This window comes from Calliopsis andreniformis, chromosome 8 (genome assembly GCF_051401765.1).
Source record: "Calliopsis andreniformis isolate RMS-2024a chromosome 8, iyCalAndr_principal, whole genome shotgun sequence".
Classification (NCBI taxonomy): domain Eukaryota; kingdom Metazoa; phylum Arthropoda; class Insecta; order Hymenoptera; family Andrenidae; genus Calliopsis; species Calliopsis andreniformis.
This window is the reverse complement of record NC_135069.1, coordinates 11777573-11794788: the sequence shown is the minus strand read 5'-3', so window position 1 is coordinate 11794788 and position 17216 is coordinate 11777573. Positions and strand designations below refer to the sequence as shown.

The 17216-nt window shown below is 30.2% G+C and overlaps 3 protein-coding genes and 1 long non-coding RNA gene across 12 annotated transcripts in view; 2 read left to right on the top strand and 2 right to left on the bottom strand.

The window, feature by feature from the left end:
- The first annotated feature begins 332 nt into the window (after positions 1-332).
- LOC143182632 (esterase AGAP003155) lies at positions 333-1943 on the top strand. Its single transcript, XM_076383774.1, has 5 exons — positions 333-862; positions 932-1091; positions 1256-1450; positions 1528-1668; positions 1724-1943. The coding sequence occupies exons 1-5, from the start codon at positions 836-838 to the stop codon at positions 1861-1863; spliced, it is 663 nt and encodes a 220-aa protein (XP_076239889.1). The 5' UTR covers positions 333-835; the 3' UTR covers positions 1864-1943.
- On the bottom strand, positions 1770-5798 carry LOC143182633 (uncharacterized). 2 transcript variants are annotated; one of them, XR_013002501.1, is made up of 4 exons: positions 5475-5798; positions 5016-5106; positions 4611-4949; positions 1770-4071 (listed from the first exon to the last, which is right to left on the bottom strand). It is a non-coding gene; the product is annotated as an uncharacterized LOC143182633 (long non-coding RNA). The 2 variants fall into 2 exon arrangements; XR_013002500.1 differs by having other exon boundaries at positions 5016-5798.
- A 1260-nt stretch (positions 5799-7058) lies between these two features.
- Positions 7059-8284, bottom strand: Elob (transcription elongation factor elongin B). Its single transcript, XM_076382999.1, has 3 exons — positions 8134-8284; positions 7948-8041; positions 7059-7792 (listed from the first exon to the last, which is right to left on the bottom strand). Exons 1-3 carry the CDS (start codon positions 8134-8136, stop codon positions 7536-7538), a joined length of 354 nt encoding a protein of 117 aa, XP_076239114.1. The 5' UTR covers positions 8137-8284; the 3' UTR covers positions 7059-7535.
- A 2586-nt stretch (positions 8285-10870) lies between these two features.
- Positions 10871-17216, top strand: part of LOC143182513 (phosphatidylcholine:ceramide cholinephosphotransferase 2) — a 72067-nt gene continuing 65721 nt past the window's right edge. For 2 of the 8 annotated variants that reach the window (XM_076383544.1, XM_076383545.1), the window contains exon 1: positions 12695-13101. Coding sequence is in view for 6 of the 8 variants with exons in the window: in XM_076383541.1 (XP_076239656.1) it covers positions 12131-12192 (62 nt within the window). In the remaining 2 variants the exon portion in view is untranslated. Of the gene's footprint in view, positions 10912-11396; positions 12193-12694; positions 13361-17216 lie in introns of those variants that run through there. The other 6 variants (XM_076383541.1, XM_076383537.1, XM_076383539.1 and 3 more) reach the window with 6 other exon arrangements.

Below are 17216 nucleotides of genomic sequence, written 5' to 3'. Positions count from 1 at the left end.
AATTGAGACTGTTGAAAGTGCTGAATAGTTTATACACCATATAACACAGTGTATACAGCTTTAGCAATATTAGCAGTTTTAGCTGAATTTTGTATTGTACACATTGTACACATATTTTTGTATTAACAAAGATTGAACAAGATAAATGAAACACCCTGTATAATGAATAAACTGCAGAAATTTAAACTCAAAACATACAATATTTATCATTAATAAATACAAAAAGTATAATTGTATTGAACCTCATATATTTTTCACGCATTTTTTACATATTTGTAAAGACTTATTTTATATTTCTATTATTTTTGCATGAAACTCCGCAGTAATTAAGTAATCAAGAAAGTTGTTTGTATTCGAATAAAAACTCTGAGTTTTACGAAAATGAAATTTGTAAACCATCTCCTTGGTAGAAGAAGGTAGTTCAGTGTGAACTAGGAAAGAAAATTATTTTATTTAAAAAATTCAAGTGTATAAATACAAATCTTATTGTAACTTTAAGATAAACAGAACTTTCTTGTTTACGTATGTCGTATACAAATAATCTAACCAATTCTAATCCGATTTATTCATTAAGAAACCTATCTAGGTTCGGTAATACTGTTTCAGTATTAGTACTAATAATACTAATAGTAGTATAAATATCATATTTTCGAAACTTATTTTAAAAACTATTCGTTTATTCGTGCACATATTTTAAAAACAGATAAAACTAACCTATTGTAAATGTTAAAACATTATATCATATGAATATATAAATACAATTAAGAAACTACTGAACATATAGTTTTTATTATAACCAGTATTTATTATTTAAAATTTCGTATTTCGAAACATTATGACACCTGTATTGCATAAGTTACGAGTAAGATATAGCTTTATTTTTGAACAAGTGATATTATAATATCCTTTGTTATATACATGTATATTTTAGATACTTGCAATTCATGGATATGCTCAGTCAGATATTATTTTTAAAGCAAAATTAGGTTCATTACGAAAAGGATTTAAAAAAGAAGTTGAGTTTATATTTCTACAAGCACCTCATCAGGTTCCAATGGAAAGCAATTTTGGTATAGATGAAACAGGAGAAGGTATTATATTATAAAGTATATACTCTATTCAGTGAAAATTAAAAACTTGAGTTTTTATGCAATAATAATAGACTCATAAAACTATAATAGTAAACTTAATAGTAAAAAGAGATATCAAAAGTAGTTTAATGTTATTCCAAATTAATGTACGTTGCATATCATAGGATATGGATGGTGGTTTAACACAGAGGATCACATATTTAAAGCAGTTGTACCAAGCAATTTATCTGTAGGTTTTGAAGATAGTGTAAAATTAATTGAAAAGACATTTCAAGAATCTGGCCCATTTGATGGTATCTTAGGTTTTTCACAAGGGGCTGCTTTTGTTACTATACTTTGTTCTATGCAGCAAAAGAAATGTAAGTATTCTTCAATTCTTATATTAGTTATAACATTTATTTAAAAATATTTGTACTAAAACTTAGTTATTTTACAGTATTAAAAATTAAATTTGATTTTGTAATTATTATATCAGGATTTAAATCTTTATGTATGCCTCATGAAATGTATTATGATGAAAAAATAACTATACCTTCTTTACACATTTATGGAGAATCTGATCAAATTATTCCAACAGGTTAGTCTTAAATATTATATTTAAAAAGCATTTTTATCATTAATCCTTTTTGTAGAAATGGCAGAAGAAGTTAGTAATTTATTTTTAAATAAAACCAAAATAAAGCATGAAGGTGGTCACTACATACCAAGTAAAAAAGAGTTTTATAGAGAATTTATTCTGGAAATGTATTCAAATAAAATAAGTGTTAATTAATAATGTGTATTTCTATATCATGTAAGAAATGTAGGATGGGTTGCAGTGACAAAACACAATTTAACTATTTAACAATATATTTAAGTTTTTTCTAAGTCGTGGACAGGCTGACTGAACCTCTGACGACGTGTCGCCGAAAAGCATACGCAACGCGTGCTCGTATTCGATCCATCTAATTAGTTACGCGTTACGCTCTCCAGCTAAAATATATAAAAGCCAGACTCCTCGGAGCCTCGCTCGATCATCTATTGACTTCTCATCTCATGCTTTCAGAATCAACTAAATAGTGCAGTTATCAAAATCCTTCATTTCTAGTAGAACACGCGAGAGACAGTCTTTTTAAGGAGAAGAAATGTCTTCATATACAGTAATGTCTGATGAATGCTGATGAGAGAATGTCATTGGTTGATCTTCTAGCATTCAATTAACACGTCCAAGTTTCATTTATTGTTACTGATCCCTATTATAAAACTGTCATAGGCTCCAAGCAGTCTGTTCAGCTGTGTCAGTCATGTACATGACTTATCTTGTTTTCAACCATGGATTTGCTTTTTCGACATATGATAGTGCATTCCAAAGTATAATTTACTTTAATCTGCAGATAAACATTATCAAAGGCCAAATTGAAGGGAAAAATATCTTAAAACAAAGAAAATGAAATGAATTTCAGGAAGTCATCTAAATACAGCAGAATTCTGTTCAATAGATTTTTGTGTTACACATCAGAAGAGCTCGTGAGTTCTCTTACCTTACCATTTTTTTGATGGACGATCGTTTGTCTTTCTTTGTTTTCCTAGTTGAAAATAACAAGGACAGACATACAGCCATCTATTTTTTCGACGTCGCGTTGTGTGATTCTAGCGTATATTTTGTACCACACCTAATATTACTGATTCATCATCAGTCTAAAATAAGTACAACCACAGTCAAAGTTATAGATGAAACATGATACCTTATGCCTTATGGACTTTCGTATTTCATATACTAATATACTGACAAAAAGTAAATATACGTAAGTTCTAATAAGAAGAGGTCTAGGATTGGCCTTTATCGATTTCGACCAACTTTGGAAACGATAGTCTTCTTCTGTTAAAGATTTTGTGTTATTTCAATGGCAGATTCTTCATCTATCATAAAAAAATGATGTATAAAATTGAATTATTGGTTCTCAGTGTTAAAAAGGCAATTATTAGACATATTCATTCTGTAGGATCCGAGATGAAAAAGGAACGAATAGCATCGGGATTTAAATGTAGATTTTTTTAAGTAGTAGTCTTCAGCCATACTTAACCACTGCCATCTTGTACTCGCTACCTTTCCGAGCCCCAATTCTATGGAAGCTGCTGAATTTCACAATTCGGTTTCTTTCCGTGATATGTAGGCTATCGTTTGTCGAAAATACGGCATGGTCATCCTGTTACTGTTATCAATTGTAAGCCAATAGAACTTACATCTGTGTACAACTTTGTATTTAGGCCCGAGTCGTAAATTGCTAACATTGCTTACGCGTTCAACCTCTTTTTTACTTCGTCGAAGACCTACCGCTATTCTTCCCTCTATTCCTAAGGGACTTTTCTCATTGTCAATCCAGTTAATGACTCAATTAGCGTAATATATCCTTTAATAAATCTTTTGTATGGTTCGAGAGTCTCAGAACTTGGTACATCTGCTTCACATTTCCCGGTTCACTCATATCCAAAAGAACTTTCACTCTTGCTTCCTCTAATGAAACTCTATCCCAGCTTATCTATCAGCTAGGATAGACTTTTTTTATGATCGTGTAGAAGTTAATTTCTTGTTTGTAATTACTTTGTTAATTTCAGCGTTAATACGTTCAGTGTCAGGTCGATACATGTACCGACGAAGAAACCGTCTTTTATATTCACTCCGCATTGAATGTGTTAATCCATGTTTCTGTAGTGTCTTCGATATTATCTCTTCCAAATTTGATTCTCTCTTTCAACGTCTTACGTGGTATTACCACATAATCGATTTAAGGAAATGCTGCGATATTTTTTCACCGCCCCAACACCAAATCCATTAGCAGATGAAACACAGACAGCGCATTGGTTAAATCAAATGATATTTGTAGAAATTTATGGCTATCGGGCGTTATAAAATGTCTTCTCCATCGAAACTTGACAGTATCCAGATGCTAAAGTTCAATCCGATAAAGTGTTGATATTCTCCTAATCGATTTATTTGACCCTGAATCAGTTGTAAAGGACATTTGTCTTTGACTGGAGTTGTGTTCAACTATCGGTAGTCCATGTACTTATACAGGGTATTAAAAAAAAATGTTCCAAGCTCGAAGGGCTTATAGTACTAGAAGTAAAAAATGTCCAATCAACATAAGTCCAAAAGTCAATCCTTTCGACGAAGAATCGACTTTTAATATTTAAGAATATTCTAAAAAAATTTGTACTACGTTTAAAACTACGAAGTAATCTTTGTTGATGCTAGTTTAATAATCTTGTTTTGACAACCTGGAAGGTACTTCTAAATTAATTTCTCTGTTTACAATTCAATGCGTCAGGGAGAAACTCATTTACGATATTGAATATATGTAGATAATAAAAGTCAATTTTTCGTCAAAAGGATTGACTTTAGGACCTATGTTGGTTAGACATATTTTACTTCTCTCGCCTTAAAATCCTGAAACACTCTTTTTAACACCGTGTATACAATATTCTCCATTTTACCTTAGTAAGTAGAATCACAGGATTAGCATAGAGAAACTTGCTTACATGTATAACGTTATTTTTTAACAGTTCTTGCGTCACGCCCCAAGAATATATCTCTCCACCATTCGACAAGGTCTACATTCAGTTCTTTCAATTACTTTCCATTTTAAGTTTCCTTGTTTTCCTTAATCCCTTCAATGAGGTTGAAATGTAGTCTGAGTACTATTTCAATAATCTAAAATACCTTTTTTAAATTGTAAAGGTAAGTCCTTTAATTTATATTATAATAATATATGTCAATTTTAGCTTCATTTTCAGCTGTAACACTAATGATGTTTATGCTACCAAGAATCAATTTTGTAGTAGCATCTTGTTCCTCAGTTTTTAGTTACTATAATTCACCTAGAAGAAAGCAACAATATGTAATATATTTATGGGAATCATTATTCTGTAATTTCAAGAACTTACTGTTATTATTGATTGATGTACATGGTATTGTTTCAATTACTAGAATTTATTTTTTGTCTTAATTTTTCCATTACATCAACTTGTTCATCTTCTGATAAAAAACAGAGATTTAATAGTATCACATCATTGCCAAAAGTAATGTCTCATTTAATGGAAATATTGATTACTATTTTATTCTGTACACTTCCTGATTAAGCACATTCATTAGTCCAATATGTATGTAATGAGAAATAATGGAATAATGTTGTATAAACTTCTTTGATTAGTTCTAGTATGTTAACTATTTATTGTCACATCAATTTTCTGTGATATTGTTATGGCAGAGTATCACATTTGAAAAGGCACATAATAAAACTAATCTTTTAAACATAGCATATGTTCAATTTCACCATGTGCCTGTTTTCTGTATAAATTGGAAAGGTGTGACATTTTAATTTAGCGATGACTGTAATTGCATACCTCTTATTCATGTTGTTGAAGACCACCAAAAAGGTAACTATACATTCTCATAGTTAAATACACTACAAGCTCATAGTGCTGCATTCCTACTTTATGCAGTTTTTAACATTGACTGTAACACAAAGATGGCAAGGGGGCACACGAATTGCAAACAGTGAAGTAAAAACAGACCATTGCCTATCCAGTCCATCCTATATGTTCTTTGTGGCTTGTAATCAAACAGTCTTGTAGTGGGAGATTTTAGATTATCTTAAGCGAAATACAAGTAATCAGGTCATCCAAATCCTATTATATGTATAATTTAAAAGTATGTATATAATTTTAGAATCCTTTACATGTTTCGATTAATATCTTGGTATTTCCAAATTGCTTCATAGCAAACTGATTAACTATATATTATATACTTTTAAAAATATTATGTATTTGTAAAATGTTCTACATAGAACGAAAGCGTAAAGCTATAAGAACTTACGTTAGTAAATTTATTTATATTAATTATAAATAAACATCGTACAGTATATATTAGAAATATTTATTAACAATGTATGCTTATTGTTATACTTTTATATGGCAACCAAGACAAAAAGACAAAAAATAATAAATTAAAATGAATTTATAAAATAATACATAATTATTTATCACTTTACATTGACCATTATACTATGTAAAATTAATTTTGTGATGTAATGTTTGAAAATTAATATTAAATATAAATTCACAATGTACTAAGTAATGTCTTATGTTGTTTAATAGCTAATTGAATGGATTAATTAAACTATTAAAAGGCTAATCATTTCAATTAGTTATGTTATCTACTTCATTGTATCTTCATATAAATTATAATGTTTAACAGTTAGTATGAAGTACATGTTTCATACATAACAAGTTAAATGCTGAAGTAAATATCAACAGTTGTAATTACTTATTATTTTTAGTTTTAAGATATGTAGACTTATTGTGTAATCTGCTGTATAAGTATAAATATTATTGGCGTTATGTTTCTTAGTAATATATATAACATGGAATTTTACTTAATGAATTAAGAAACTCGTTTTAAATTGCTGTTACCGTGGGTAAAGCCATTCAGACTTAAATTTCTTCATTTGTAATTGCTGCTGACAGTACTGCAATAAAGTTAGAGAAATTATATGTATTCAATTTTATATTAATTTTGTTAATGTATTGATAAATTGCAAACTTTTTGTACCTGCAATTTTTCAGAATAATACATGTTTTTCACTCTTTTCATAAATAGATTAAAAAGTATATAACCAATGTTCTTAACAAAATGTAAATATATAACAAAGTACAAACGGTACAAATATTATATTTTATGTTTAAAATAATTGTTTACTTCTATAGTATATCGATCAAATGTGTTCAATATATTTAAATCGCACATATTATTTATATTTTATCACATTTTGAGATTTCTATTTCGTTACTATAGAAATTAGTATCCAATGCCTTTACAATTAGTATTCTTTAGTTCTGCACACTAAGAAAAGTCACAGTTGTGTATACTTCACAAAATTTAGGGCATTATTTCGCATTATATATATTAACTAAAAATTTGAAAGAAGCTGATAATAAAATAAAATATATTCAAATTAAAGATAAATACATGGAGTATTACAAAACACTGTTAGATAAAACATATAAACTACAATTATAAATTATATGTGACTGAGGTATTTGGTTTGTTTTGAAACTATCAACGAATTACAGAAATAGTTTTGTAACTAAAAAAGACTGCAATAAATTTAAGCAATGCATTGGAAACCTTATTTTTTTATTATCCCCTTCAGTCAAATGTCCAAATACTAATAGTACTTGATCATTATTCACAAAAAAGAAGATAAATCAAGAAATTAATAACTACCTAGTATATTCACCAAGAAAGTTAAAAAATCTTAGGACACTTTAATATTTATATAATATTGTACGTATCTAATATTCACATTAAGTTTGTTTAAAGTGTCAGCCTTTATGAAATATCTGACAATCACAAAATTGTATTGAATTCAACACCTTATCGTCAGTTGGTTCATAGAAGATATTTCAAGGAGATTGATCTTGACCGTTAGTTTCTTGGGATTTCATGACATCTGGTAAATCAGGTGGTAATGAGAAGGGAGTCATTTCCAAAGGTTCAAATTGGCCATTTTCTTGACGTATAGCTAATCCGACTAATGCAGGACACTGTGGTTTTGCAGTTGCAGATATTAATCCATAATCAGATAAAAATTTAGTGTCCGTCATTAAAACGTTGTCTTTATTGAATAACTGTTGATTGGCAGGTGGTATCTTCAATATACCTATGGAATTATTTTAATTTATCTTTTACCTTGCGATTTAATATTCATAATATTACAAGAAAGTTTGTCAAGTAAATCAAAAAAAGTATCAATTGTCATTTGAAATGACATTTGACCTCATAAATATACAATATAAACATATGTATATCTCTTACCTTCTATAATTTTTTTAAGTTCAAGAACTACAGTATTATCCTTTGCATCAGTAAATATCGTCATATTTTTTCGTCGAATCATCAAAAATACATCCTACGAAGAATCTTAGTTGTATGTGAGGTTATCTTATTTTCCAGTAAATCAAACAGCTTACAAGAAACAATAAGATACTAATAAATACTTACCATTATGTATATTTAATTATGTATTTAATGTTGATAAGAATAATTTTTACTTAATTATTTTGTAATGATCTGTTGATTGTTGTTTATTTGCAAGTTCTCAGGTTAGAGAAGAAATGTTAAAATTGTTACGTTATCACGTGAACGTAGCTTTAGTATAGTCACTATTTAGTAATATTGATCTTTGACTATAGAAGTATGGACTGCTAACTCCCATTTCAGGTTGTCTGGCAAGATTGTCAGCGCCACCAGAGATTAAGTTTTAGTAGCGAGAACTAATCGTTGGACGCTGTTCTATCTACAGAAACGTACAAATAATTCAAAACATTTTATTTTATTTATTTTAAAAAAGTAATTAAAATATTCCAAATAATTCAATTACTCTTTTATTATTATAAAATTACGAAACTAATGTTTGTACTTTCTATATTTCTGAATAAATTGTAAGAATGAAATTGTATCGCTTTAATAATGTATTTTTTACTGTGTGTGTCAATATAGTTAAAACTTCAAATAATTCAATTATTCTCTTATTATTCCAAAAATTAAGAAACTAATTTTACGCTTTTTACACTTGTATCTGAAGCAATAAATCATGAGAATGGAATTTTATTACATTTAAAGCGTGTTTTTTACTCTGTATTAATAAATTATTTCCCACTGAATGTCTGCGTTACACATTCTGTAACTTAAATTTATTATAGAGAAAATATTTATATACACTTGTACCACGTAAGTAAGGAAAATTATATTTATTCATAAGAAATTAGTTAAAAACATTAATAATCTGTTGATTTTACAACAGCTGAGTTACAGAATTAAAGTAAAATCTAAGTTGAAATAGTGTCAGTAGGTCAGTTTATACGTCAAATAAGCGGTCCCGCCAGTCGTAGATTTAGACACTGGCGGCGCGTGAACGAGGTTTTCAGAACTATGTTTCTAACAAGTCGGTATACGCCACTACGCTTATTAAAAATTCCCTGCATCCTTTAGATCTAATTCTGACAGAATTAATGGAACTTTGTGTACAGGAGCATTGTCATTTTATTTGGAAACCCTCGAAACTGCAGCAGTTTCTGATCCCGTCCGCCAGAAATGGAAATAGTGAGGTCTTATCTCCATTCTAGGTATCTCATAAACGCTGGTTGTAGCCTATTATGGAGCTGTTAATTCTGTAACCTAAACAAGTGCGAATGAATCGACTTCTTCTTAATAATTATTTGCAACGTCAGCGTACAAAATTTTTAGTTGTAAAATGTGTGTAAACTATTTATTTGATTTAATTTGAAGTTTTCGCTCCATGTCATTCAAAGAATATGAATCTGATAATAGGTTAAACAGTACACAAGGGTCAATGTGCGTGGTTAATAATCGTTTGGTATGGCAATATGATACAATAATAAATATTAATAATGATACAGTAATTTAATAATCCACTAGTATACAAATGAAATGATGAATCACTAGATTATTTAATCATGAAGAGTAGTAGAATAGGTTATCCAACCTGTTACTTTGTCTGTTAGATTGTTACATCAAGAAACCTGTGAATTTATTCTCTTCTATGTTTCAACATATTTATAACAAATCTGTCACAACAAATATCTTCTCTGAAGCACAGGAGTTGATTCTTGTTACTTCTATATTTAAGAGTGAAGACAGCCTTTTGGTTTCTAGTTATAGGTGGACAAGCGAACAAAACCTTACATCAAGAATATTGGAGAACATAATTTCTCATGGATTTTCATTTTTATTAAAAAATGTATTAACTGAAGAACAACATAGTTCTGTGGCTGGCTGTTTTATTGTAACCAGTTTAATAAATTATGATCGATCCATGAGAACCTTGAAGGAGTCCAGGCCTCAGGCCATACATAAGAGCAGATAGGAAGTAGGAGCAACCTCAAGGTACCATGTTCAGGACAGGACGACACATACTTCCAAATTTCGATTCTAACTCTGACACTGACTACACAGTCCTACTCTTGCCTCGTACACATTTTTTCCTTCCATTCTGGCTTTTCCCTTGCAGTCCTCGGCCAAATAACGGGTAAAAGTAGTAACCTACTATTCATTTCTTAGAAGAAGTTCTCTCAAAACAACTAGAGACAATGCTTTCTAGGTTTTTTTCTACAACACAAGTAGTACTCACATCCGTACACGGAAACAAAGAGGTGCAAATTGAAGAGAGTTAGTGGGATCTAGAACTCGAAGGGGTCTGGGCCTTCAGCCATGCATAGGAGCAAACTCGAGCTAGTCTGTTAAGCGTGAGACAACATGCTACTCTTCTCCGCACCCCTGCCAATTCATAACCCTGTTTGAAACGTGGCTAGTTGGCACGCTTTTCAACATCCACACACAGGCAGGTGTATCTATGTGAACAGTTGTCTCAAGCGAAGCGTGGACTACTCATGGATCGATTATAATTTATTAAACTAGTTACAGTAGAACAGCCACAGAATTGTGTTGTTCTTCAGTTAATACATTTTTTAATAAAAATGAAAATCCATGAGAAATTATGTTCTCCAATATTCTTGACATAAGGTTTCATTCGCTTGTTCACCTACAGCTAGAAACCAAAAGGCTGTCTTCACTCATTTTACAACTAAAAGTTTTGTACGCTGACGATGCAAGTAATTATTAAGAAAACATCGATTCATTCGCATTTGTTTAGGTTACAGAATTGACAGCTCCATAATAGGCTACAATCAGTGTTTATGAGGTATCTAGAACGAAGATTAGTATTTCCACTTCTGGCCGACGGGGGCAGCAGTTTCGAAGGTTTCCAGATAAAATGATCACCTTATACGTGTACAAGCTCTGGTCAACTCAAAACTCAAATGATTCTACTTGCTATGGAGATTCTTTCTCTCTCTCTCTCTCTCTTTCTTTTTTATTTAATAGCTCTCATGTAAGAGAGTGACGAATATTCAAGTTAATAATTACAGTTATATCCGTATTATTTTGCCATGACATGTCACATGAGTTATATTTATCTTATGTTATTGTTCTATCGCGCACATTTAAAAACTTGTTACATCTACGTTAACAAATATTTACATTTTGCTGTGACATGTCACGAAAGTTGTCATTTTTATGTAAAATTTCTTTAAAAAAAGTTAGATAACTTTCGACTTCTGTGTTATGTAACATAGATTTTTTGCGTTTACTGGAAGCGTATTTTTATCTTCTTTTCTGATCAATTATGTTTAAAATTTGTTCGGTTTTCTTTTTCTAAAGCAAGTGCTTATACACATATTATAACATTGAAAAATATTGTTAAGAAACAATATTTACTCTGCATAAATGGTCATTTTCAAGGGAAGGTCCTTGACCTTAGAAACGTGGAGGCGTGGAACATTCGTGAATGAATCTTCCTTTCGTGATGACGTCACTGGTAACCATCCACCCAATCCATCCATGAGCGCAGCGCGATCTATGAAGGGGCGCTTGCGCTTTTCATTATGACCTCCTGTGCTGCGCTCTTGAGCTTTCCAGTAGAGATATTCGACGAAAGCTTCGTTATTCTTCTAATCACAGCTCGGCTTTCACTGTGACGAGACGAGACGAGATGCAGGCGTGGCATTTATCCATGGAACACTTTTCCAGAAAAGTTAAACAGCCAAAGAACCGTAGAAAAATTTAACAAGAAGTAACGAGACGCGAATACTTCGTTACAATATATTTTGGTGCGCAGTGAGTGTATCGCAATTAAAATTTCGAATAATATACAACAGTTTCTAAGATAAAGAAGAGATTTTCGGACACTTACATTGTGATTTACTTTATCATTTTTCGTTCGTCTATGTTTACTCGTAGAAACATTTATTTTCGATTGATCGATAACCGTGAAATAGGTCGTTCCCGAGTCGCGCCCCAAACAGTGAAAATCTACGCGTATGCACAGGTCACAGAATTGAACAAATTTTTTATTTGTGTTCCAACGAACACTAGCGACCGTATTCATCGAACTTCTATGCTTTGAACAACGTCGATATATATGATGAAATTGCAGTTACTGGTAATCGAAACGGATTACTGCTGGAGGAAAGCATTGCTTAGGTAAGCAAATGATCGCGCATCTTCAGCAAGTTTCTTATGAGTTTAGTATTCATCTAAAATATTGAGCTTCTTTTGGTAATACATATTTCGGTGAAATTTTTTTTTTTTTATAATTTTACATAAATTCTCTATAAGTGAACCATTTATTTCAAATTTATAGAGATCTTAGTTGATCAATATTCTTTAGCTTGAAAATATGTATATTTAGTTATGACAATCATATCCTCGAATAATATTTATTTTAAAATTAATATGTGAAATTAATAGTTTGAAATGATAGTGTTTTATCAGGTAGTTAAATTGACACGTAAATGACAATTTATCAACACATAAGGATATTCATTACTGTGTTGATAGTTAAAGAAACTATAGAATTTCAATGAAAATTTTCATGTAATATTTAAAATTACCGCTGAAAAATAATCGATACTATCGAAAGTTAATAGCTGTCAGTAACGAACTTCAAGTGGCTGTACAATCACCGTTATGCGTGTATCGCTTTAAAGAATCGAGTAGTTCGCATGTGAGGAAAGTGTGGCGATGATTCACAATGCTCGGGTGTCTCAACTTGCTCCGTTTTTCTCGTTCTTCCCGTTTCTGTCTCTTCAGTTGACGCCATCTTCAATTTCATTCTCTCTCTCTTTTTTGTTTAAGTGTCAGTTTTCTGGGACCGTGCGATACAGTGGATCTTAGTAAAAGGTTTCGTGAATAGTGTGGATAGTGAGTGCAACGAATAGCATCGAACGGCTAATCATCCAAACCGAAATGATAAAGTGATCGTGATATGAGTTCCCGTCGTATATTTAGTTTTCAATCATCGCTGAAAGTGTGGGCCAGAAAGGAGTGTTAGCCGTCAAGTGTCCATGTAAAAGTCTTTCGCTAGAAATCCTCCCCTTTGAAGTATTGTTGGTTAGTTTACGTGTTGTTTGATAAATGTGTTTTGTTGCCTTCCTGTTGCTCACTCGTGGAGTACATTGTCCGAATGGAAAGTCGGGTCTACATTTGTTGGTTATGTTTTTATTACAACTGTCTGCCGTAAATTGCACGCTTCTTTAGCTCGTACCGAGTAGTGAAAAACTGAAGAAATACAAGTAGTGCGTGTATGTAGAAATAAAATGCACAAGTTAAGATTACCTGTCAAGGTCGAATTACCCAGTGCTTTAACAAGGTATGGTGATATTTGATCTGTAGCTATCGGCGCCGTGTCTTTTAGTTTGTACTTTTTTTAACGTAATAGCTTTATATCAATGCTTGTCATTACGTTATATCATTCGAAAATGTAAACAAATATGTTAAGATTATTAACATATTAAAATTAGTCGTCTTCTGTTCATGTGATAATTGTTTGATATAATTTTGTCTTAACATGGAGCAGCATTTTCTTGATGCACTCTATAGAATACTAAAACTAATTAAAATAGTTACATTCTTCATCAAATGTGAATATAACATCATACTTGCATATTTGGAATAATTTAGAATATCATGGCATTGTTTCGTAAAATTTGAATATTGATACATTTCAAAACACCATATATCAAGATTTCAAACTTTTTTAGATTTGTATTAGGTATATTACATAAGTTGCAAATATTGATGATAGACAATGCTACTTTGTATGATATATGAAGAGTTAAGGTTCACTGAATTGGATATCAACCTACTTCATTTAATCCATATCTTTCATATATTCCAAAGATAACCTTACGAGTTTCGGAGATATGTATAGAATATTTTGTAGAATTGATTAATTAGAATTAAGTTTTTAAGTCAGTTATAAACATAAAGAGTGTCATCGATTAAACTTAAGCGATTTTAAATATTTCATAATTTTTTTAGTAGAGATCACATTTTTGGGTATACTAGTTAATATAAATTATCCTCTATGAGAAATTCTTTTGGAATAAAAATTATGCTGAACTATGTATTGTTAACTTATAAGATATTGTGTAATTCACCTGGTTTTGAGTTTGGTGTTCAGTGTAATTGAATTGAGATTAGTCCATCTGTAAACACTAATATAGTGAATTTTATATTTATATTTACTTCTTATAATAAGAATTTATAATCGCAGAACTCTTAAAAGATGCATCCTGTCTGATTTTGGAGTGTAAGATATTTTATATTTAACAATACACAAAGATCATTAATATTGAGAAATATGAATAAATTTGAGTAAAAGTAAACAGGACTATACAAGCAAGAAAGAATAAGTAAATCGACTAATATCTAGATATTAGTCTAGATAGTTTAGATATTAGGCTAGATGTTTCTGAATATTACTTTCTAATAATATAGTACAAAAGGTACATATTTTATATTAACTAGTGCACTAAAAAGTATAAAAGTACATTAACAAATGAAAATTGCACCAATGCACAACATAGAATTGTGATGCGTTTCAAATTAATTTAATTTCTTTGCATAACATTTTGTGTTTCTTCCTAGTACTTCTCTAATGGGGCTTCTTTGCAATATAAAAAAAAATAATTTCCTAAATCTCAGCTTTCATTTTAAAAATTTTAAAGACAAGGCAGAGCTATATTTCGTTGCAATTTCACATGGCAAACTGCATGTGATGGTACTAGGTCTTTAAAACATTTTATAATTGGAGTTAGATTGCAAAGGCTATTAAATTAAGTAACAACACTACAGAAAGTTTTTGTTGAGGCAATGATTAACGTTGCAAAAATTAGTTTTAAATTCTGTTCAATAAGTGCCACTGAGTAAGATTGAGTTTTAAATATCTATTAACCGTATTATACCTGGCAGCAGTTCCATATCCTCTACTTATAACAATGGCAGGTATAGCCGCCTGGCAGCTAGTATCGCGGACGATACAGCGTTAGCTTCAGTCAGTTTTCATATGACACTATTTCTAAAAATTTGTGCATGGAGATGGCAAGTAGGACTATATTTTCATGTAAAAGCTCGTTCTCATGAATTTGCTAATTCAAGAGTTATAATTTTTTTAAAAAAGCACCATATTTTAAATAGCTGAATCTCCGGGATACCCAAAATTTTGAAAAATTCTTCGGCATTCGTTTAAATATCGCTAAAAACTATAGCATATTTAAATTTCAATAAAATCCAAAATCTTAAAAAAGCGTCCGGTTTTTCGTGAAATGACCCTTGTTTAATATCTATGACAATATAATTTCAAATAAACTACTGTATATACATTAATTTCAATATCCTGTTTAAATGAATTATTTACTTGCTTATAACATATAATTGCTTGCTTACAATATTACATTAATAGGTAATAATACAATTGACCCTCGAATAACGTGAGTGGGGCTAGTAAGGGGCTAAATTTCTATTTACCTACTTTAATATTATATTACAATGGAATCTCAAAGTTCGAACGCTTTAATGTTCAAACAATTTGAAATTCGAACAAAAAATATTTGGAAAATTTGGTGTGTAAGTCGAACAATTACACGTTTCTTTGAGTAGTGGAAATAATAATAATTATAAAACATTAATGAATTACAATCCACTATTAGTGTCTTCCAGACTAAAACTATAAATTGATTAATTATTATACAATATGTTTTATGTATGTGTTATTACAAGTAAAAACATTTAATTATTGAACATATTTATTAATAATATGATCTTTTGAAATAGGTACTTAAAATGTTTCGTATTGTGTCAATTTTGGAAGTCTGGAGCGAATTAATTCAATTTACATTATTTCAAATGGGAAAATTTCAGTCGAAAATCAAACAAATTGAAAGTCGAGCCCAGGTACGGATTGTGTTCGAAGTTTGAAATTCCACAGTATTTTGTTCGTCGAATTACGGAAAAGGCATATCCTAGTACCAAACACAGTGATAATGATTAAAGATTATCGTCTCATGCTTCAGCATTGTAGTTGTTTTAAGTTTCAAGTTCAGTCCGTAAGTGAATTTAATGTGAACGTGTTTTGCTGGTCGTATAAGAGGTCATTTACAGTTTATAGGCTTCGAAATTTGTCAAGAAAAAAAATTGGCGTATAACTGGGTGAAATGATACATTAATACATAAAGTATATGTTAATATTATAATAATTATTGTAATACGATAAAGTAATGTAGTACTGAAAATATTCGTTGAATTATTGAAATTAGTAATTGAAAATAAAAGTTAGAATTATAATTAGTTGGGAGAGGGAGGGTTAGATTTTTATGAAAATGTCTTTTCACGAAAGAATTTTCTTTTTTAATTGTTTACACAGTATTATGAAGTTTAAGTCAATGAAATAATTCACGGCAAAAATCGAATTTTACAGTGAAATTGCAGAACATGATACCTTTCTTTCTTAAGAGACAGTACATTATGTAAACTGATTGTTTTTTTCAAGGAATATTCGTAAGAGAATTTCAATTACAATTTTAAATTGTATTCGGGTATGTTAGTTGAGTAGGTAAGCTTAATAGGTAATCTTATAAAATATCTACATCATAAAAGGTAAACTTATAGAACACCTACATTCGTTAGGAAGGGTTTGTTTCGCCGAACTATGAAGGATGTTTCGAATTTTTGAAGAGCAGTGTACATATAAAACGTATAGATTGAAGTTGTATTATGCATATATGAAGTTTATAGATTGCAGTTAGAACTGTTCCTTCTACGAAGTGTAAAGAATATATGCATTCTTATGTGTATTTTATCAACAATGATTTAATATAGAGTATAGTTAAGAATAGAAAAAGCTGACGATTTCATTGATTTTGATAGAGATGTTCTTTCGAAAAACAATAATCATTGACCAGTATCGAACAAAGTGCAACCGATCATATACTTTTACATATCGCTGATTTGTTACAACAATGACATAACTCAAAAATCAGAATATTTCAAGAAATGTGGTAACACTTTAATTTCGAGCAAGGTTTTTATATTAATAATTCAAAAATGACTATTTTTTTAATTATATCGATACTACAGTAAATTAAGGACATAACGATTTGAATCGTATTTTAAGAAGTAAAAAGTAGTTAAATTATAGCTCTCAGTAAACAATTATATTCTATATA